Here is a 23,514-nt window from a genome sequence, read left to right on the forward strand (position 1 = left end):
GAAGTGGGGGGCTCGATGGAGGCTCCGTTAAGGGGGAACCATAGGTTCGTCCCGGGAACATTGATGGGGGATTTCAGGGTTGGCACAGGACGGGCATCAGACAGCTGAGGGACCTGTTTATTGATGGTAGGTTTGCGAGCCTGGGGGAGTTGGAGGAGAAATTTGGGCTCCCCCCGGGAAACATGTTCAGGTATCTGCAGCTAAAGGCATTTGCTAGACGGCAGGTGGAGGGATTCCCTTCGCTTCCCGCGATGGGGGTGAGTGACAGGGTGCTTTCGGGGGTCTGGGTCGGAGAGGGGAAGATATCTGATATCTACAAGGTTATGCAGGAGGCGGAGGAGGCGTCAGTAGAGGAGCTGAAAGCTAAGTGGGAGGGGGAACTGGGGGAACAGATCGAAGACGGGACATGGGCTGATGCCCTGGAGAGGGTTAATTCTTCCTCCTCGTGTGCGCGGCTTAGCCTCATCCAATTCAAGGTGCTGCACCGGGCCCACATGACTGGGACGAGGATGAGCAGGTTCTTTGGGGGTGAAAACAGGTGTGTCAGGTGCTCGGGGAGTCTAGCGAACCATGCCCATATGTTCTGGGCATGCCCGGCCCTGGAGGAGTTCTGGAAGGGGGTGGCGAGGACGGTGTCGAGGGTGGTGGGATCCAGGGTCAAGCCAGGATGGGGACTCGCGATTTTTGGGGTTGAGGTGGAGCCGGGAGTGCAGGAGGCGAAAGAGGCCGTTGTGCTGGCCTTTGCGTCCCTAGTAGCCCGGCGAAGGATCTTGCTACAATGGAAGGATGCGAGGCCCCCAAGCGTGGAGACCTGGATCAATGACATGGCGGGTTTCATTAAGCTAGAGAAGTCAAATTTGCCCTGAAAGGGTCGGTACAAGGGTTCTTTAGGCGGTGGCAACCTTTTCTCGACTTTCTGGCTCAACGATAGGGTACAGGGACAGTAGCAGCAGCAACCCGGGGGGGAAGGGGGACGATGACTATGTTTGTTTATTTAATTTAAATTTATTTTTAAGTTCTTTTGTTGTTCATTGGGGGTGGGGGGATGTGATACATGCGTCAATACAGTCTGGGGGGTGTTAGTTATTATGGGTTATTTTGTTGCATTTCATTGTTTGTCGTTATGTTTTATATTTTCTGTAAAAAATTCCAATAAAAATTATTTTTTAAAAAACTAAGCTGAAAGCCCATGGCGCTGAGGGCACATTGAAATGGTTAGGAAATTGGTTGAGTGGCAGGTGACAGAGTGGGATATTGGGTAACCAGTCTAATTGGCAGGAGGTGACTCATGGTGTACCACAGGGTGTTGTGACCTCAATTATTCACACTATTCATTAATGGCTTGGATGATGGCATAGGAAATCATGGGCTGGATTCTCCATTTCTGCAGCGAAGTGCCGGCGTGAACTGAGAATCTGCGGGAGGTTCACGGCAGGAAAATCGGTGGGAACCCTTCACGGATTCCGGTACTGGTGAGGGGGTAGCACTAGCGCAGCCAAAAGCTCCCATGGATCGCGCCAAGAATGGCCGGGACCTGGGCTGTGCATGCGCAGGGCTGACGACCTGCACTGGTTGTGCTATAAAACATGGTGTTGACTGTGCACGAACCTTAACCCGCCAACCATGGCCCCACAGCCCACTCCCTGGCCGGTCTCTCCCCCCCCCCCCCCCCCCCCCCCCCGGCCAGCGGCACGGATCCCAACTGAGTGTGCTGGCGCTGGACACTGTCCGCAGTCAGCACGTCGGATTCCCGACTGCTGGGACCCCACGTGTTCCACGCCATCTGAACCCGGCCCATTGGGGCCAGAGCATCATGGGTGGGCCGGCCGATGGCACGCCAACAGTGTTGAAGCGTCAGGTGTCACGATGACGCTGGACTGGAGCGGGCGGAGCATAGCGGACCGGCTTCAAACGGCTGTCGAACCTTTTCGAACAGTCGGAATTCATTCTCCACCTGATCACGATTTCAGCGTCAGGCTACAGAGAATCCAGCCCCATATACCCAAATTTGCTGATGATACACAGTTAGTGGCATTGGAGACAGCCTAGATGAGAGCATAAAATTGCAAGGAGATATTGACAGACTAGGTGAAAAGGGCAGAATTGTGGCAGATGGAATTCAATGTAAACAAGTGTGAGGTTATCCATTTTGGGCCAGAAAATGATAGGGCAGAGTACTTTGTAAATAAAAAGAGATTAGGGACAGTGAATATCCAAAGAGATTTGGGGGTTCAGGTGCATAGATCCTTAAAATGCCAGGAACAAGTGCAGAAAATAATCAATAAGGCTAATGGAATTCTCGCCTTTATATCTAGAGGATTGGAGTATAAGGACAGCAGGGTTATGCTGCAGCTATACAAAATCCTGGTTAGACCCCACTTGGAGTACTGTGAGCAGTTCTGGGCATCACACCTTAGGAAGGATATTTTGGCCTGGGGGGGGGGGGGGGGTGCAGGGTACACTTGCAAAAATGATACCTGGATTACAGGGATTGAGTTACAAGGAGAGATTACACAAATTAGACCTGTTTTTGCTTGAATTTAAAAGGTTGAAGTGTGATCTGATCAAAGTATTAAAGATATTAACAGAGAAAGACAGGGTAGATAAAGGTAACTATTCCACTGGTTGGAAATTCTAAAACTAGGGGCATAGTCTAAAAATTAGAGGTATACCATTCAAGAGAGATGTTAGGAAGCACTTCTTCACTCAAAAGGGTGGTAGGGGTTTGGAATTGTCTCCCACAAAGAGCAGTTGAAGTTAGATCAGTTAATTTTAAATCTGAGATATATTTTTGTTAAGCAAAGATATTGATGGATATTGACCAAAGGCAGGTATATGGAGTTAGGTCACCGATTAGCCAAGATCTCATTGAATGGTGGGACAGGCTCGACATGACTACCTGCTCGTTTGTACCCATGCTGCTTTCAATCCGTTTGAAGCCACACTAACACACACAATCAATGGCTTGTGTATGTCCTCAAAGTTAACCCTGTGCATTCTGAAGCTAACCATTAAAATAAATTCATAACATGAAACAAAATTTTAGCCAATGTGATTCAGTGGTAGGACTCTACTGCTTTTCACATACATTAATGGCTTGAACTTAGCAGTCCAGGACACAATTTTGAAATTTGCAGATTGCACAAAACTTGCAAGTTTAGTAAATATTAAGAAAATAGGCGTCACAAGGACATGGGTAGGCTGGTGGAACAAATGAATCAGGAAACTAGAGGGCACAAATTTAAGATGATTGACACGAGGTGACATATAGAGTTTATTTTTATGCAATGAGTGGTGATGATGAGGTGGAGCGAACAGGTTATATACCTTACAAAAGAAACATTGTGTACAAATATTTGAAGGAGGAAAAATATTTGCAAAGTTTAAAATCAGGGAGTGGGACTACCATAGTTAATCTTTGAAAGACCTCCAAAATACTAATTTAGATCATTATAGAATTTACAGTGCAGAAGGAGGCCATTCGGCTCATCGAGTCTGTACCGGCCTGTACAAAGAGCACCCTACTGAAGCCCACGTATCTACCCTATCCCTGTGACCCAGTAACCCCCACTTAACATTTTTTGGACACTAAGAGCAATTTAGCATGGCCAATCCACCTAACCCGCACATCTTTGGACTGGGAGCAAACCGAAGCACCCGAAAGAAACCCACGCAGACACAGGGAGAACGTGCAGACTCCGCACAGACAGAGACCCAGCCGGGAATTGAACCTGGGACCCTGGAGCTGTGAAGCAACTGTGCTAACCATTATGCTACTGTGCTGCCCAAATGAAGATGACCAGATGAATGGCCGCCTTCTGTCCTGTATCATTCTTCCACTATGATTTGTGCAGAAGGAACATAATACTATTTCTATGTGTTTGAATTGTTGAAAGAACGAATCAGCTGAATATCTAGAACACAGCTTCAGTAAATATGTCTCGAGGTGGGCATAGTATCCTAGGTAACCATAACAGAATTACGCTATTGCCGGGCAGAGCCCTAGGTTGAAAAGTAGTTTCCATTAGCTTCAGGATCCCAGAGAAAACCAGTGATTTGCATCCATGAGGACACCCAGTTCATAAGGCAGAGAATCGGGATAAATGGTTCTTTTATGGTTGGCAAAATGTAACTAATGGGGTGCCACTGAGTTCAGTCCTAGGTCCACAACTATCTACAATGTATATTAATGACTTGGATGTCGGGATAGAAGGTACTATAGCCAAATTTGCAGATGACACTAAAATACGCGGGACAGTAAGTTGCAATGAGGGAATAAGAAACTTCCAAATGGATATTAGGTGAGTGGGCCAAAATTTAGCAGATGGAGTTTAACGTGGATAAGTGTGCAGTAATCCACTTTGGTTGGAAAAATGGAAAGGCAACTTATTTCAATGGAGAGAAACTTCAGAGTGCTTTCGTGCAGAGGGACCTGGGCGTCCTTGTGTATGAATCTCAGAAAACTAATATGTAGTTACAGCAGGTAATAAGGAAAACAAGTGATATTTTGGGCTTTATAGCTAAGGGGATAGAGTACAAAAGTAAGGACGTGTCGCTGCAACTGTGACGGCACCTGGAGCAGTGTACAGTTTTGGTCCCCTTATTTGAGGGGGAATATAGCTGCATTATCATAGGAGGCCATTCGACCCATCGAGTCTGCACAGGTTCCTGGATAGAGCACCCTACCCAAGGTCAACACCTCCACCCTATCCCCATAACCCAGTAACCCCACCCAACACTAAGGGCAATTTTGGACACTAAGGGCAATTTATCATGGCCAATCCACCTAACCTGCACATCTTTGGACTGTGGGAGGAAACCGGAGCACCCAGAGGAAACCCACGCACACACGGGGAGGATGTGCAGACTCCGCACAGACAGTGACCCAAGCCGGAATTGAACCTGGGATCCTGGAGCTGTGAAGCAATTGTACTAACCACTATGCTACCGTGCTGCCCCAAGAGACAATTCAGAGGAGGTTCATTAGATTTATTCCAGGGATGAGGGTCTGTCTTATGGCGAGAGATTGAGCAGTTTAGGCCTATATTCTTGGGTGTAGAAGAATGAGGAGAGACCTAATTGAGGTGTATAAGATGATAAAAGGTATAGACAAAGTAAACGTAGAGTGGATGCTTCCTCTTGTGGGGCCATCTAGAACGAGAGTTCATAGTTTTAGGATAAGGGGTAGAAGATTTAAAACCGAGATGAGAGAAATTACTTCTGTCAAAGGGCCGTAGATCTGTGTAATTCACTACCCAAGAGTGCAGTGGATGCCTGCCAGGACATTCAGTAACTTTAAGGAGATAGATATTTACATAGAATTTACAGTGCAGAAGGAGGCCATTCGGCCCATCGAGTCTGCATCGGCTCTTGGAAAGAGCACCCTACCCCCTACCCAAGGTCAACACCTCCACCCTATCCCCATAACTCAGTAACCCCACCCAACACTAAGGGCAATTTTGGACACTAAGGTCAATTTATCATGGCCAATCCACCTAACCCGCACATCTTTGGATTGTGGGAGGAAACCGGAGCACCCAGAGGAAACCCACGCACACACGGGGAGGATGTGCAGACTCCGCACAGCCAGTGACCCAAGCTGGAATCGAACCTGGGACCCTGGAGCTGTGAAGCGATTGTGCTATCCACAATGCTAGTAGTGGGTTGAAGGATTATGGAGAATATACAGGAAAGTGGAGTTGAGGCCGAGGTGAGATCAGCCATGATCATATTGAACGGCAGAGCAGGCTCGAGGGACTGAATTGCCTATACCGTATCATCTTATGTTCAAATATCACCTCATTCGATACTTGCAAATTGAACCTAAACCTTCAAGAGATCCTATGAAATATGGCTGATGTCGTCTCTTACTGCGCTCTGATCTAGACAATTTTATACTATTGTTTCATTATACTTTTTCCCCTCTTGTTCAGTGCATTTTGTTAACTCTTGTTCCAAATTAGCTCTGCCAATAAGAGCAAACTTCTGTTGCTCGGTCTTAGCACAGGGCTAAATCGCTGGCTTTGAAAGCAGACCAAGGCAGGCCAGCAGCACAGTTCAATTCCCGTACCGGAATGTGGCGACTCGGGGCTTTTCACAGTAACTTCATTTGAAGCCTACTTGTGACAATGTGATTTTCTTTTCATTTCATTAGAATGCCAAAAGAAGATGTGCTATTTTCCTTAGTGTCATGGAGGTGTCCATTAAGATGGACAAAGGATACTACCCACATTTTTTTGTAATCAATAATTGAGGTTGATAATTTTTCAGAAAATCTTCTGGTCAAGTCCTCCATTAATGAAATTGCAGCAATTTGTTTAATATAGAGATTTTTTTAATTATCCATTCTTGGGGTATGGGCAGGCCAGCATGTGTTGCTCATCCTTAGTTGCCCTCGAGTTGAGTCAACCACATTACTGTGAGCCTGGCATCACATATAGACCAGACCGGGTAAGGATGGCAGATTTATTTCCCTAAAGGACATTGGTGAACCAGATGAGTTTTTACAGTCTACAGATTTTCCCCCTTTTTCTCCCCATCACCCACCCCCTTGTGATGAACAGCTCCTCAAACACGGTCACAAACATCCCCCACCTTTTCTCAAACTCCCGCGCTGAGCCCCTTAACTCATACTTTATCTTCTCTAACCGCATGATGTCGTACAGGTCACCCAACCATGCTGCTACCCCCGGTGGCGATGCCGGCCGCCACTCCAGCAAAATTAGTCGGCGTGCAATCAGAGAGGCAAAGGCCACGACATCGGCCTTCCTCCTCTCCATGAGCTCTGGCTTCTCTGAAACCCCAAATATCGCCACCAAAGGGTCCGGGTCCGCCTCCTCTTCCACTATCCTGGCTAAGACCGCAAACACTCACGCCCAGAATCTTCCCAATTTTTCGCAAAACATGAGCGTGTAATTCGCTGGCCCCGCTTACACCTCACACTCATCTGCTACCCTCTGAAAAAACCCACTCATTCTCACCTGAGTGAACCACATGAGTTTTTACAACAATCAATGATAAATTTTATGGTTAGCATTGAGACTAGCTTTACATTCCAGATCTAAAGAAAAAAAGGTAGCTTCTGTCAGATGCCATGGTGGAATGTAAGCCTTTTCTCCCAGAGCCTAACAACCTGAGCCTCTGAATTACTAGCCCAGCAACATTACAACTATGTTACCCTCGCCTCATATCTTTTTATTAAAACAGTAAAAAATATATGCAAGGCCAAACGATACAAACACTCATTTTGTGTTGGAGAAACAGGGTACCCTCCGCTCAGTACCAACGTATGGGGGTGGGGGGGGGGGGGGGGGGGGGTGGAGTTCACAACACGTTTCTACAAACAAACACTAAACTTTGCGCTGGAGACCAGGTACCCTCGCTTCTGTACCAACAGAATGGAAAGGACCAGGTGGTGGGGAGGGAGGGAGTCAAGCGTGTTGATGAAGTTGGGGGGGGGGGGGGGGGGGCGCAATAGGGCACTGCCTGAACTATCTACAGAGGCAGAAAAACAAAAGAACCTTCAATTATGATGTGCCAGATTCTGGGAGTTCCCCAGAGGGGGTTAGGGGCAACACAGTGTCAGGCACGAATGAGACCCGCACCCCACTACAGAGCATCTCGTGCACCCTGTGCTCCTGACACTGGGCAGCTGACAGCCTTCGGACAGTCGCCCTTCGGGCACGAATCCTCCACCACACTGAGTGCAGCGGGCGACCGGACCCACCAACCAACTCGGGGGCTGCCTTGATCCCGCCACCGGGATCATCGACAGACGGGATCTCCTCAGTCTCCTCCCGGGCCAGCGGGAGATGGTGGTGCAGATGTCTGCTCCGCCCCTGTCGCCTGGTCACTCGAAGGCCCCGAAAAGATGATGAATTGTGCCTGACATTCTCATTTTCGTGTTAAATTGGAAAAATTTAATGAAGAGAAACAAAAAAGGCTTTTTCCCTGCTGAATTTAAGCACTCTAAACGAGTGACTCGCTGAGCCTCATGAGGTTTAGAATAATCTTGCTGTTTGCACCATACACGCATTTCTGGATAGACAGGTTAAGTTCCCAGATATCTAACAGGGCTGTGGTATAAGCAACTACTGTAAAGTGCACATACCTTCCTACCATGGCCGTCTCACATTTCCTTTCTCCCATTAGTTGAGTAAAGCATTCCCATTGTTGGCTTAACAGAGACAAGGAAATCTATATGTATCCCATGCTTTGTTTCCCTCTGGCACTATGATCACTTTACCAATAGTTTGGGAAAATTACATGACTAGGACTTGAACTGATTGTATATTTTTATTAAAATGTGATGCACTGTAACCACTCCAGTCTGGAAATCTAATGTTTGGAAATGCCAGTTGTCAAGAATTGTTTTCAGCTGATCCAAATGAACTCCAGGCATCATTTTAATACAGTGCTTTGGGGTGGATACATGGAAGATACAATATCTGGATAAGCTAAAGATTTTTTATGACTGCTTTATAATGTTTTATCACTGTTTTATGCTTCAGGTAAATATTGGTATTTACGGATTTTGTTCAGGTTCACTCACTTGTGGTTGGACATTCTAACGTCATTCTATAATCCAGAAAATTACACAATCCATAAATGACTTTAGATTTGTCACATGTACTGAGGTACAATGAAAAGTATTGTTCTGCGTATAGTCCAGGCAGATCGTTCCATACATGAAAAACATAGGACAATGTAAATACATAGACATCAGGTGAAGCATACAGAGTCTAGTGTTAACAACAGTAGAGAAGATGCGTAGAGAGATAAGTTCAGTCCATGAGGGGGCCATTCAGGAGTCTGGAAACAGTGGGGTAACTTGGTCCTGTGTATTTCAGCAGACTGGAGAGGTTACAGTGTGTAATTAATATCTGAGGCTGTATGAACTCTCTTTAAATAATGGGGCAGTAATAGCGTCAGATCTTTTCTAGATAGAAATGTTTCCTAATGGGCAGCACGGTGGCCTAGTGGTTAGCACAGCTGCCTCACGGCGCTGAGGTCCCAGGTTCGATCCCGGCTCTGGGTCACTGTCCGTGTGACGTTTGCACATTCTCCCCGTGTCTGTGTGGGTTTCACCCCCACAACCCAAAAATGTGCAGAGTAGGTGGATTGGCCACGCTAAATTGCCCCTTAATTGGAAAAAATAATTGGGTAATCTAAATTTGAAAAAAATAAATGTTTCCCAAGAATGATTGTGTTTGCTTTGATATACGCCGTTGCACTTTTAATCCAAAATGTTGAAATTAGATTGTCAATATGATCTTTTATTTGCGGTAACCTCAAATTTGGGTACAGTACCTCTTTATTGTTTTCTATCTGCAGCTGTACAATCTACAGACGAGTAAATGCCTGGCTGCCCAAAAATATCCTGATCAAAAAGGAGGCATTGTGGTGGTGAAAGAATGTGATTGGACAGATTCAAATCAGGTGAGCAGCTCTTCTGAGATTTATTTCACCAGTAAATCAAGTTCTTCCACTTTGTGCAGAGAAATTGGCCTTGGTTCACATGAATTTTGAATTCCGTCTTTCTTTGGAATAAAATGTTTCCATGTTCAAAGTCTCCAAGCCTTTTGGCCAAATCAATCTGTCAACCTGATCCTAATCCTGTTCTCATCCAGCATCAGAAGCACAACCCCAGGCTGTTGTTTCTTTCCCTCCTTGGTTGAAGAATTCTGATTCGACTTGTAACACAGCCTTGGAATTTAATCTGGTAAAACATTTGGCCAGAGAGCTTCAGCTGCTTGCTTTATGCGTTTAAAGCTATGATTCACATTTTGACTGGATTTATTTTGCACCCTTTTGGAAGGCGTGAATTAATCATTTTTCTTTCCAAAAGTGAGCTAGAAAGTTGGTGTCTCATTAACCTCATGGGTTGAGGTGGGATGGATTGGAACACATTTACTGCAGAGTTAACTATAATATATCTTTATGTTTCTGGTCTTTTGTGCCTTCAAAGACTGGATCCTGCAATCGGACAACATTATATTTTCTGCCTTACTAATTACAGTTATTGTTAGTAGAAAGAAATAGTTTAAATTTACAAACCTGGTGACTGTAGTTATTGGGCAGACAAAGACCAAATAATGTGGGTATTTTCTAAGAATTTTTTTTAAATAAACATTTTATTGAGGCATTTATGGTATTCTAACAACAACAAAGTAAACAATGTACATGGATTTATAAACAGTGCAAAAGCCGACTTCCTCCCTTACAGGTCCCACCTTTACTAACCCCCTACACTAAACTAAGCTTAACCACCCCCGCTGACAATTAATTTGCCGCAAAGAAGTTGGCGAATGGCTGCCACCTCTGGGACATTGACCCTCAAGGCGAACTTGATTTTCTCCAAGTAGAGAAAGCTAGCCATGTCAGATAGCCAGGTCTCCAACTTAGGGGGCTTTGAGTCCATCCAAGCTAATAATATCTGTCTCCGGGTTACTAGGGAAGCAAAGGCCAGAACATCTGCCTCTTTCTCCTCCTGGATTCCCAGATCTTCCGACACTCCGAAAATCGCCACCTCTGGACTCATTGCCACCCTTGTTTTTAACACCATGGACATGACATCTGCAAACCCCTGCCAGAATCTCCTAAGCTTTGGGCATGTCCAGAACATGTGGACATGATTTGCTGGCCCTCCCGCATACCTTGCTCACCTATCTTCCACCCCAAAGAACATGCTCATCCGGACCACTGTCATGTGAGCCCGGTGAATGACCTTGAATTGCAGCAGGCTGAGCCTGGCACATGTTGCGGACGCATTGACTCTACTCAACGCGTCCGCCCAGAGACCATCCTCAATTCCTCCTCCCAACTCCTCTTCCCACTTGCGCTTCAGCTCCTCTGTCTGCGTTCCCTCTGACCACATGAGTTCCTTGTAGATGTCAGAGACCCTCCCTTCTCCCACCCACACTCTGGAAACTACCCTGTCCGGTATCTCCCTTGGTGGTAGGAGCGGGAAGGTTGAAACCTGCCTACGAAGGAAGTCTCGCACCTGCAGGTACCTAAAAAAAATTTCCCTCGCCAATCCAAATTTCTCCTCCAGCTCCCTCAGGCTAGGAAAGCTCCCCTTTATAAACATATCCCCATCCTCTCAATCCCTGCTCTCCGCCATCTCCGAAACCCTCCATCCATCCTTCCCGGGGCAAACCGGTGTTTATTACAGATTGGAGACCACACCGATGCTCCCTCTGCTCCCCATGCCTCCTCCATGCCCCCAGAACCTCAGGGCTGCCACCACCACGGGGCTGGTGGAGTACCGTGCCGGCGCGAACGGCAGAGGCGCAGTTACCAACGCCACCAAGGTGGTGCCTTTGCATGAAGCCACCTCCACACGCTCCCATGATGACCCTTTCCCCCCCACCACTCACTTCCTGATCATGGCTAGATTCACCGCCCAATAGTAATTACTGAAGTTCGGCAGCGCCAGCCCGCCCTCTTCCCCCCCACCCCCGGCTCCGCTCAAGCAGCCCCCTTTTTTACACGCGGGGTCTTACCGCCCATACAGAGCCAATGATTACCTGGTTGACTCGTTTAAAAGTATTTTCTAAGAATTAATAGTCAATTTCAATTGTGTTGCGACTGAGTCAAGTGGGGCTGGAATTGACCTCGCACTCGCCCAGGGTGTTGTAACACTGAATAAAAATCTCATATTTAAAGTTAACAACTGATCTTGCATCAATTGTCATTTGTGGAAGAGAGTTCTAAACCTTTACCACCCTTTCGGTGTAGAAGTGCTTCCTAACATCTCTCCTCTAGTTCTAGTTCCCTAGTTCTAAAATCCCCAACCAGTGGAAACAGTTTATCTTTATCTACCCTGTCTTTTTCTGTTAATATCGTGAAGAATTAACCTTCTAAATTCTAGAGAAAACAGGCCTAATTTGTATCATCTCGCCTCATAATTTAACCCCTTGAAGTCCAGGTTTCATCCTTGAAAACCTACTTTAACTCCTTCCAAGGCCAAAATATCCTGATGTGGTGCCCTGACCAGGGTTTTGTAAAGCTGCAGCATAATGTCTGTGTCCTTATACGCCTGTCCTCTATCTTTAAAGGCCAGCAATCCAGTAGCCTTCTTGATAACCTTCTGCACTTGTTCGTGGCATTTTAAAGATCTATGCACCTGAACCCCCAAGTCTTTTTGGACATCCACTGAATTTAGCTTCATACCATCTAGAAAGTACCCTTTTTTGGTCCAAAATGGATAACCTCACACTTGCTTACATTGAAAGCCATCTGCCACAGTTTTGCCCACGTCACGTAGTGCATCAGTTCCTTTTGTAATTTTATGCTGCCATCTACACTGTCTCCAATGCCACCCAACTTTGTGTCATCAACAAATTTGAATATATAGCTTTCTGTGCCATTATCCAAATCGTTAATGAATAATGTGAACAGTTGAGGCCCTAACGTAGATCCCTCTGGGACACCACTAATAATAATAATCTTTATTAGTGTTACAATTGGGTTACATTAACACTGCAATGAAGTTACTGTGAAAATCCTCTAGTCGCCACACTCCAGCATCTGTTCAGGTACACTGAGGGAGAATTTTCGGGACTTGTGGGAGGAAACCGGACCGCCCGGAGGAAACCCACGCAGACTCGGGGAGAACGTTAAGACTCTGCACAGACAGTGACCCAAGCCGGGAATCAAACGGGTTCCTGGCGCGGTGGAGCAACAGTGCTAACCACTGTGCTACCATGTCGCCCGCGTCACATCCTGCCAATTTGAGTACTTACTCATTCTCCCTACTTTCTGTCGCTGTCACTCAAACAATTTCCCAGCCATGTCAGTAATCTGCCCTTAATTCCATGGGCCTCTACCTTAGTTAATAGTCTTTTATGTGGGACTTTATCAAGTGCCTTCTGAAAGTCCATATAAACAACATCTACAGACATTCCCCCACCCACCCCTTCAAAATATTCAATGAAGTTTTTCAGGCTTGACCTACCTGTCATGAATCCATGCTGGCTCAGCCTGATTAACTGAAAATTTCCAAAGTGTCCTTGATTATAGACAGACATCTCTCATGGAACTTCAGTATGCGGATAATTGCCATTTGCACTAAAAGAGAATCTCCAGACCATGCTTGCCACCTTTGTGGAAGCATACGAAAGAATTGGTCTCAGCCTCAACATCATGAAGACTCAAGTCCTTTAACAACCCGCCCCAGGGCAAGATCTGGTCTCTTCCCTCCATCAAGATCAATGGAGAAACCTTACCAAACGTGGAACATCTCCCAGACCTGGGGAGTCATCACTCCTCTAAGGCTGATATTGATGCAGAGATCCAACATCGTATCCAATCAGCAAGTGCCTCCCTCCAATGCCAAAGGACGAGAATCTTTGATGACTGTGACATCCATGCTGACACCAAGATCCTTGTGTACAAGGTGGTCGTCCTCTCAACTCTTCTATGTGGCTCAGAACTTTAATTAGGTACAGATGCCGCCTCAAGGCCCTGGAAAGATACCATCAATGCTGTCCGAGACTGATTCTCCACATCAGCTGGGAGGACAGGCTTACTAACATCAGTGTCCTTGAACGAGCCAAGAGCATCAGCGTCGAGGCCATGATCAAACAAAACCAACTCTGCTGGGCCGGCCATGTGCTTAGGATGTTAGTGTCCTGACTGCTAAATCAAATCCTCTTTGCCCAGCTCAAGGAAGGCTTCCGAAAAAGAGGAGGACAAAGGATACCCATATGGCTTACTTCAAGAAATGCAACATAGATGTCAACATCTGGGAGACCCTTTCTCAGAAGAGACCTACTTGGAGGAGCTTCCTGATTGAAAGGAATCAATTGTTTGTGGGCACCAACGGCAAGAGGCCAGTAAAGGAGCCCGAGAAAGGAATATCCGCGATCTAGAGTCCAAGGACCAATCCAACCTTCTGGAGGCGCCTGCCAAGTGTACAGTCAAAGAAGCGGCTCTAGGGCCAGACTTATCAGCTATGCAAGAATCCACTGCACCCATGGCCAGTAATGCTGAGTTTTTAAAGGTGGACAATTATGCACATTAGCGAGTGATCGCCGAAGACGACGCCTATGGACTTCAACAAGTTGTTTAGTAATGGTTTCCTCTTTCACCCTTCTTAAGAGCAGAGTGACATGAGCAATTTTCCAATCCAGAGGATGACTCCTGAATCTAGGGAACTCTGAAAGATTATAGTTAGGGCATCTACAATGTGTCCTCCGACTTCCTTTAACACCCATTGAAAGAAATTGTCAGATCCTGGGGATTTGTTACTTTATAGTTACATTAATTTCTCTATCAATTTTACTTGCGTTAATTTTATTTCGTCCCTATCCCCTGTCTACTATTAACGTCCTTGGGACTGCCAGCATTTTATCCTCCTTTTCTACTTTAAATACTGAGGCAAAGTAATTATTCAATATGTCTGCCATTTCCCCATAGTCATTGTCAGTCTTTAGCGGGTCAATCTTGCCCCTGACCACTCGCTTTACTTTTATATAACTATAAAACTTCTTATTGATTTTGATGTCCCTTGCAAGTTTCCTTTCATAATCCCTTTTTGTAGCTCTTATAAGCTGCTTTGTGACCCTTTGCTGGTTTTTGTATCTTTCCCATTTGGTACCATATGATCTGTGCTGATTTTTGCATTTTTGTAAGCCCAATTTTGCTTGTCCCCTTGTTGCATCCAGGACATATTGCTGTTGGAAATTATCCCTGACACACTTCAGAAATTCACTACCTTTCAGACAGGTGCTTGACTGCCTCTCCCAATGTTTGTTTAAGTTAAAATCCCCCATTAATACTACTTTACCTTCGCGACACACTTACCTAATTTCTGCACTATACAATTTAGCTTCTGAGCTTCGACCGGGGGTCTATACACATCTATTACAGCTTTGTATTTTATTGTTCTTAAGTGCCATCCACAAGATGTCGCCTGGATGCTTTCCCTTCATTACATCCTCTCTTACCAATTGATTCTGTTTCTGATCAGTACAAGATTGGAGTTGAGGTAGAAGATTAGTTGAGGGTAGAAGGCATCTCAACGCCTTCTCATGGGCAATTAAGGATGGGCAATAAATGCTGGCCTAGCTAGTGATGCCCACATCCCATTAAAGAATACATTTTAAATATCAGCTATGATCTTATGAGGTAAAGCAGGCTCCACTTGCCGTATTGCCTATCCCTGTTCCTATTCCTAAAGTCCTTAAGTAGTTTTGTTTTTGTCAGATGTACATTTCCCTTCATCTGAAGGTACGACTCATGCTCATGTACAGTTCAATTTGTAAGCTTGGGTAATAAGTATTGATAGGCTATTTGACTAGGGACCCAATGACAGACAACCCAAATCTTGTGCATTTTCTTTCTCTCCCAATCTTTTCTTGTCTGTCTGTCCTCTTTCTAGAAGGGGCTGAAATCAGGAGTGATTCTTGTGCTTAACTGATAGACCAGCTTTAATTCCTAAATATATTTTCAGCTCATGCATATTAATGCACTTTGAAACTGTCATACACCTAATGTCTGTGCATCTTATCTGATATTCCTGAAAGAAGTGACGTCTGAGTAAGAAAATAAAAAGTTGTTTCTTGCTTGGTTTTGCTGACCTTGCTACCAATCCACAATTGACCTATTGTGCAGGCCAGTTTATTGGGATGGCCCTATTAAATATATCTCCACTTGAATTTTCCAGTACCATTCCTTTGTGCTCCTTACCAAGGATACAAAGGTAGGAACGCATTATTTTTTGCATAGCATTACATGGCATAATACCCCTGCCGATATAAAATAACATATCCTCCAGCTTAACCCTGAGCAACACCATGGGATATACCAACTGTAACAAAAGTTCACTTACTATAATATCTGCCGTCTCCATGGTCCAGTTTGATTCTATGACATACAACGTCCCTATATCTGTTACAAAGCACTGAAACCCTACATTTGCCCTATGTGATTTCTTGTTTTTAATGACCATTTTTGTAATTTTCCCCCAATAATCTATGCACATCTAATAGAAATTATGCCTGTATAAACCTGTTACACTGTAGATCGATCTTTTGGTAGTGACCCTCTTGTGTCACTACAACACATCTGCCCTGTGGCCCAGGTCTGTCCCTATTGACGGTACCATGGTGTCTATTTTTCAATGACCAACTCCCTTTAGTGGCTTCGTTCACTGGATCAGCTTGCCAAAAGAAAACCTGTGGATGCCCAAAGAAATAATGGTCAGTATAAAATTTTAAAAAGCATTCCAGAATGCAAAAGCTAGCACGGATCTTGGCTTATTGGGCAAAGTTGGGTATATGGAGTTGTCATAGATCAGTTTAACAGCCTTGAGGGACTAAATGACCTACACCAGATGTTACAATTGTGGTTTATAAGATTGTAATGTTATTGCATTCTGCCTTTAAGGTAAAATGAAGGGGATCATGAGACCTGTTAAGCAGTCAGCCTTGTAGCAAACACTTGGTGTTTTGATTGTTAGAAATTAAAGCAGCCCCAGATTATTTTACTTAAAGAAGGTGCAAAGGTGCACTTGGAGATAATGGCAGCAGCAAACATTGGATAGATTGAGAGTCTCCAAGTCCCAGAAAAGTGTTGCGAATGTTGAGTTGTAAACAATTCTGTTTTAAACTGTCCATTTATTTCCAGGATAAAACAGAACTGTGATCTTGAGGATAGCTAATCCGTGTTTCCACTTGGATGCAAGGCCTGGTTGATTTACATTGCTACTGAGATGGGTCTAAGATGCCCCTCGACCATTGAGAGTTAGTCAACCAGGATCTGGGAGACGGAAAGTAGCAAGACGCGGCAAGTCACTTGTTCACATAGGAATGCTGGTGGGAGCTCAGGCTTGGATTGAAGACAACCAAATTTATGGAGTTAAAAAGAGGCTGGAGATCGCCTAGCTTGCACTAGAGGAAGAATCTCAGAGGGGGGAAGCATCACTGTGAAAGATGTTTCTGAGACTAAAATTGCTCAGGCTGAGAAAGGAAAAGAACAGAAGTAAACTCGAGAGCTATGTACCACTTTGGACTGGTTCTGGGAAAGTTGAATGCCTACTTACAGACCAGAGTAAATTAGATATGTGATTACAATCCCAGACCAGACCCCAATAGTGGCTAGGATACTGGACTGAAAACCCAATATTTTAGTTTATTTTAAGACTGCTGAAATAATAATTTGCTCTAGGATTGGTTGCATGACAAAATAGGGCTTTGGTGTTTATAAAACAAAAATTTATTCTGAATGCAATGTTAAACTTTTAAATTCACGCCCAAAAAGAACAGCTTATATTACCCCTTAACACAATTATACAATTTCCCATTTAAAAACAAGAAAATAAAGATATAGCTCGTCGGCAAACTTCAAATTAGCAGGGCACAGAGCAATACTTGCCTTACAAAAATATTTGACTTCGGGTGGAACCCCACCAGACTCTGGCTGAATATCTTCAAATAGCTGCTTAACTAGGTTGTTTTAGCCTTTTCCTTGTCTTCAGACAAGATTGCTCTAAATATTTCTTACCCTAACCCTCTTTTTAAAAAAATTATCCTACTTGGAACGAATTGTGGACTCAGTCAGGCAGATCAGAACGCAGCTCCACTCTCTCAAAGCTTCTCCAAACTCACTACCTCTCTGGGCTCCTTCCAGCAATTACCTCATCTCCCCCCAAGCTAAAAACAATCTGTGCAGGCTGCAAAAGCACATGAACTCCCCAGGGACCTCCCTAGTCAAACCACCCTCCATTAGCCTAGACTGAAAAACATTCCTTCGACAATTTTATCTGCTATTTCCAGAAACAAAACAAATTAATTTTTAAATAAACACATTCTAACCCCAGGCTCTAACCATTAAATTTCCCATTACGTTTAATATCCAATTTTCCAGTTCTCACAATGTGAAGTATATTTTGGCTGTGCTAAAAGAAAAAGGATTTTTTTGTGGTTTAAGATGGTTTTTAGTCTTTTGTTGCAGTAATTGTCTTAGAACATGAAATTTTGTCACGTCATCCTTTCAGCTATGAGCTTGAATTTCCTTTCAAACATTTATCGGTCTCTCTGCAGATCGTAACACAATTTCTATGTTCCTAAGTGAGATCATTCACTAGTTGAATGATAACTTTCAATCAGTCAGCTCCACTTCTTTTGAGCTTCATGGGAGGTATATTATTTACTGTCATTGTTTCTTTTAAACGCTGGAGTCAGTTTTTTTCTTTTTCAAAAATGTTTTCAGGGGCACCAGGAGTGCTGCCCAATCAGTAACTTGCTTCATACCCGAGACTGTCAACCCCTGGACGAACTGAGGTCACATCTAAAACATTGCTGATTTTCTTTGTTGCCTATAGCTATAATCTGACAGTGGAGAACAGGCATAAATGTAACGGCTTTGCATACAACACCTGCTCATCGACATCTATTAAAATTTGAAAAGTGGCAAACCAAAAATATCACAAAACAAAAGAATTTTTGACAATGATTGGGATGGCGCAGCTGCCGGGGAAAATGTTGAATCTAAAAGCAGAAATGTGTACACAGACATATTTCAGGCAGTGAAGATCCAGTTCTGCCAATGAACCTGGGGCCACATGTTACTGCTGTAATCCAGGGAGTGGACATTGACATCATCCCTCGAACACCTGGCATTTGAATGTTCAGCCTCAATTGTTTTCTGCCTGCCTCTAATACTTGAATATTAACGTTTATCATAGAATCCCTTCAGTGCAGAAGGCCATTCAGCCCATCGAGTCTGCACTGATCTCCGAAAGAGCACCCTACCCAGGCAATTCCCCAGCTCTATCCCCATAACTCCACCTAACCTTTGGACACTTGGTATCCATGTCAACTGTTGCTGTTAAAATTCTGGCTGATATTTTAGAGAGATTGTGTGTTTAGCTTTCCATTAGTCCTTGTTGATTGTGTTTACAGGTTTGGATTTACAATGAAGAACAAGACCTGATTTTGGCCAACCTGCTATGTTTGGATATGTCTGAAACCCATGTATCAGACTCTCCTCGTCTAATGAAATGCCATGGTGGTGGAGGATCACAACAGTGGACACTAGGGGTAATATTAGTTTCTATTAGGCCGGAAAGCTTTTTATATTATACCAGTATTTCCAGACAATAGTTTCATTGTTTATTGTGGTATAACTGAACTAACTATGCAATGGCACAGTGTATTTGATTCCCACCATTGAATACTAACATGCAGATTAATAGCAAGACTTTTCCTATCTTGTTATGGATCTGTTGTGCTGTTGTCAGGAAGCACTGATTGAAGTCTAAGGAAGGAAAGCTATTGGATGCAGCTTCTGGGCTGACCTTGCCACCCTTGCCAGTTCTTACCTGTTTCCGATTAGAATTTGGATATGTCTGGGAAACGGGCTACTCACCCCCACCTGACTGAACTTGTTCTCACATTGAACAGCTTTAACTCCTTGCCTTCCTCTAAATAAAAACAATCATTTTTGCCCAGAACTTTGCCTGCTTCTTATTAAGGTCATGTTAAACATTCTTCTTAGTGGAGTCTTCTTCCTGATCTGTTCTTTTAGTACAGAATGTGTTGGTGACTCCCTCTCCTCACCCTCGTCTGGAGATTTACTCACAAATTGATGGGTATCCAAAAAGATGGGATGGAGAGTGAAGTTTGCAGAGATGGCAATCAGTAGGATAGAGACATCAGGGGAGATGGAAGTTCTGATTTTGCAGACAAAGGTAGATCATAGAAGGTGAGAGTCGTAATAAAGGCATTATTGAGTCTGGGGATAGAAGATAGACAGACCAACAAAGAGATTGATGGTGTGAATGTACCAACACTGCAGAAGAACAATAAGGATCAGCAATTTGGTGCTTTGGTAGCAATGCTGCCTCACAGCGCCAGGGACCTGGGTTCGATTACAACCTGTGTGGAGTTTACACTTTCTCTCTGTGTCTGTGTGGGTTTCCTCCGGGTACTCCAGTTTCCTCCCACGGTCCAAAGATGTGCAGGTCAGGTGGGTTGGTCGTGCTAAATTTCCCTTTAGGGTGGGGTTACAGGGCTGAGGATTGGGCCTAGGTAAGGTGGTCTTTCAAAGGGTCAGTGCAAACACAATGGGATAAATGGCCTCTTTCTGCACTGTAGGGATTCTACGCTTCTAACTTCACCCTTCTGTCACCTTCACGTGGTCCGTCTCTGACTTCTCTTCTACGATTGCTCCAACTCTGGAGCTAGATTGTGTACGAATAGCCCACCGACCCTAACCCCCGTCTCAACTATATTTGTTCAGAGCCTGTTTTTTTTTTATTTAGAACTACATATCCGTCTCCCAGTTTCTCCATCACATTTGCTTTGACGATGCTATTTTCCACACCAGATCTTGCAACCTCTGGATAATTGGTGTTTAGAGGCTTTGGAGGAAGCTGAGCCTTGTGCTTGAGATAAGGATCACAAGCTCACCTGGTGTATTGAAGTTCTGTGACAATACAATACTTTTTACGGGAGAATGTAGGACCATGTTCGCACCATTTTACATACCAATGGTATTATGAATTTTGGAGCTATTGCACAGCTGGAATATGTGATGAGTTCCAGAGTCACTTTCAGGAAGCTGCAGACCAGATTCTCTGGTCTGAAGAGACAAACTGTCGATTTAAATCTAACGCACATATTATAATCTTTGTTTCATGTTTTTATAGGTAAATAATTCTTTGTATCAGATATCAGCTGGACAGTGCCTGAAGATAATCGATCCGGATAGTCCTAAAGGATATGTTGCCATGGCAATCTGTGATGGTTCCAGATCGCAGCAATGGAAGCTGAACAACTGATGTGAGCAACAGACTAAAATAATCCCATGGGACAGTTTAAACAACTGCCTGAGATTGATTGCTAAGATGCACGGCATAGAGGATAGCAATTAATGTTTGAATAGAAATGGTGGATGTTGGCAGAACTCCTTGATGCTGGATGTTGGAAGAACACCTCAGTTTTAATTAGGTGAATAGTGATTTTATCGAAGTATTTAGACTTTTTTTTCTATAGGCTCTTTTACAATTATCGTGAGATGGAAAGTTTCAATTGTGAAAAATATGGAATAATCCATTATTTATGTTTTTTAATATTAAAAATGGTCCAACTTGCTCAGCTGGCTATGATGGTAATTGTATGTACATAGACACATCATGTATCAGTAGTTTAAAGCAAGTTTCCCCAGTGATTCAGATTGTAACTGCATTACCTAGTAAGGTTAGTTCTGTAGACCAGGCTCTAGGTTTGGAGCCTGGGCTGTGATGAGTTTGGTTAGGTGTGTTGCACTTAATTTCTTTCCTCTGGGCTAGGGACAGGGATAAACAGCTCTGGTGTCTACTTCGGTCTCCTAACCAGTTGGAATGTATATATTTGCCCAATGATAGGATCGGATTCGACCATGATAGCACCGCTGCCGAATACTTTGCCACACCTCCTCTTCTGAAATAATGCATGCTTTTTGTGTGGAATATCACTGAATGGCTGGCATTCATGGGACTGTACCAAAACATGGGGATGAGAAACTTATCAGCCATGATTGAATGGTGGACCATACGTGATGGGCCGAATGGCCTAATTTTGCTCCTATTGTCACATTGCCTTATGTGGAAAAGGGGGACAACACTCCGGTCTCAACTTGGCAAAATTAAGTTCTCAAAATAAATCATTAATTAAAATGTCCAAATTTATACATGCTTCTTTTTTTCCTGAATGGACTGTACCAGTTCTGATGTGATGAAGTTTTGACTTGGTCTAGTAATGGTGGAGCAGTGTTATTTTGGTTTGGGGTTTACAGCCTTGAAAAAATCCTGTTAAAAGAGTTGAATATTGCAAAATCTTTACATTAAAACCACATTTGTAATAGTAATAAACATAGCTCAGACCACAATTACTTTGTTTGAAAGTACTTTTTGCTTAGCCGGATTCTCAAAATGAGGAGAAAAACAATGCGTGTATGCAAAGCTTCAGTTATTGATGTTTAAATGTCATTGATTTTCTAATGTTACTACACCGTCAGCTGTTTATAATGTAGCAAGATGTTTTACTATGTTTCATTTGTCTCAGTGGCTTAGCAAATCCTCTGCATTTAATCCTGTTCACTGTGCAATAATGACAAAAACAGAAGCATATCCTCAGGAAACCTCTTCCAACCAAAGTGTAAACCCTGTTCTCCTTATACAATTGCACCACAAAACTGCTGAGCTGCTTTAATTTAATGCAACCAGAAATCCCATGGAGTCCTTTTTTAAAGGTGGCCCAACAGAATTCAGAACTGTTTATTTACAAGCCTTTCTTGAATTTTCTGCTCCAGTGATGTGATAGGGATAGGGTAGTACAATGGTTCATGTTACTCGACTCGTAATCCAAAGAATGAGGTAAGTCTGGCAATTTGAGAATTTGGACCCAGTTTTTGAAAAAGGGTTTTCTGGAAAAACAAAACTATCAGTTTGTTATGCTTTTAAAGAAAAACTGGTTCACTAATGTCTAAGACTCTAGTTGGGTAGGGTTACTGGATGGGGTGCCAGGGTGGGCTTAAGTGGGGTGCTCTTTCCAAGGGCTGGTGCAGACTCGATGGGCTGAATGGCCTCCTTCTGCACTGTAAATTCTATGATTCTATGAAGCAGTCTTGCAGTGACTACAAGTCCTGCATATTTCTTAAAACGGCAGAAGAACTCATCAAGTAAATTGGTCATTTTCAAAATTTGTTCCAACCTAATTTAGCAAGGTTTCATTTGGGTTGTAATTTCTAACCAAATTCATTTATTTCACTTGTAAAAATACTGTTCAAACCAATGAAAGTGAACATTAAATCTCAAAACTGGATTAAAAATATGTTTACTACAGGTGTTCCCTGGAGAATTATGTAAAATCAATAAAAGTGAGTGTGTATTTATCCTATCGTATCTGTTGGCAGGAATTTGTGTTACAAGTGTAACTTTAGAAATGGAATGACAATGATGGTGGTTGATGTGGATCAGATTAAAATGTCTTAATACTGAATGGAGATTTAACCTCTGTTATTTCACAGTGATAGTTTCAGTCCATGAATGTCGAGATGTTCGGCAGGGTTTTCTACTGATGTTCTCGGACAGCTTGCAAATTTTCCCCATTACTTTTAATGGATAGCAAAGCCACAGGTGTTTGTGAGCAGAAAATCCTAGTTGAGTAGTCACCAATTTGGAACAAATAATTCCATTGTACTGGAAGCACCTTTAACCACTGGAGCCGTACTTGATTAGGCAATAATTTAAGTTTTAATAAACAAATCTGTTCAATTTGGACGACCTTTGGGACCACTCTTAAGCCGCAATTGAGACACTTTGCCATTTCTCATTGCTCTCTACTGATAATTTGTGCAGACTCCTTCTGAAGTATCATCCCCAGCATGTGGACTTAATTAATTTTTATTAAAGCTATTATTTTTTAAAACTTAAATGAGATTTTTTCTCTCAAAATAATTACGTTTTAATTTAATAGGTGAACAATAACTGGAAATTTTGCTGACATGATTTGGTTGTAACTGCAA

The 23,514-nt window shown here is 43.6% G+C and overlaps 1 protein-coding gene across 4 annotated transcripts in view; it reads left to right on the plus strand.

Moving 5' to 3' along the window:
• LOC119956900 (polypeptide N-acetylgalactosaminyltransferase 11-like) overlaps positions 1 to 22,988 on the plus strand; it is a 49,377-nt gene extending 26,389 nt beyond the window's left edge. For 3 of the 4 annotated variants that reach the window (XM_038784468.1, XM_038784485.1, XM_038784477.1), the window contains exons 10-12: positions 9,334 to 9,438; positions 18,909 to 19,046; positions 20,657 to 20,788. In XM_038784468.1, the coding sequence (XP_038640396.1) occupies positions 9,334 to 9,438; positions 18,909 to 19,046; positions 20,657 to 20,788 (375 nt within the window). Of the gene's footprint in view, positions 1 to 9,333; positions 9,439 to 18,908; positions 19,047 to 20,656 lie in introns of all 4 variants that reach the window. The other variant, XM_038784461.1, reaches the window with a different exon arrangement.
• Positions 22,989 to 23,514: the final 526 nt, after the last annotated feature.

Source organism: Scyliorhinus canicula, chromosome 2 (genome assembly GCF_902713615.1).
Source record: "Scyliorhinus canicula chromosome 2, sScyCan1.1, whole genome shotgun sequence".
Classification (NCBI taxonomy): domain Eukaryota; kingdom Metazoa; phylum Chordata; class Chondrichthyes; order Carcharhiniformes; family Scyliorhinidae; genus Scyliorhinus; species Scyliorhinus canicula.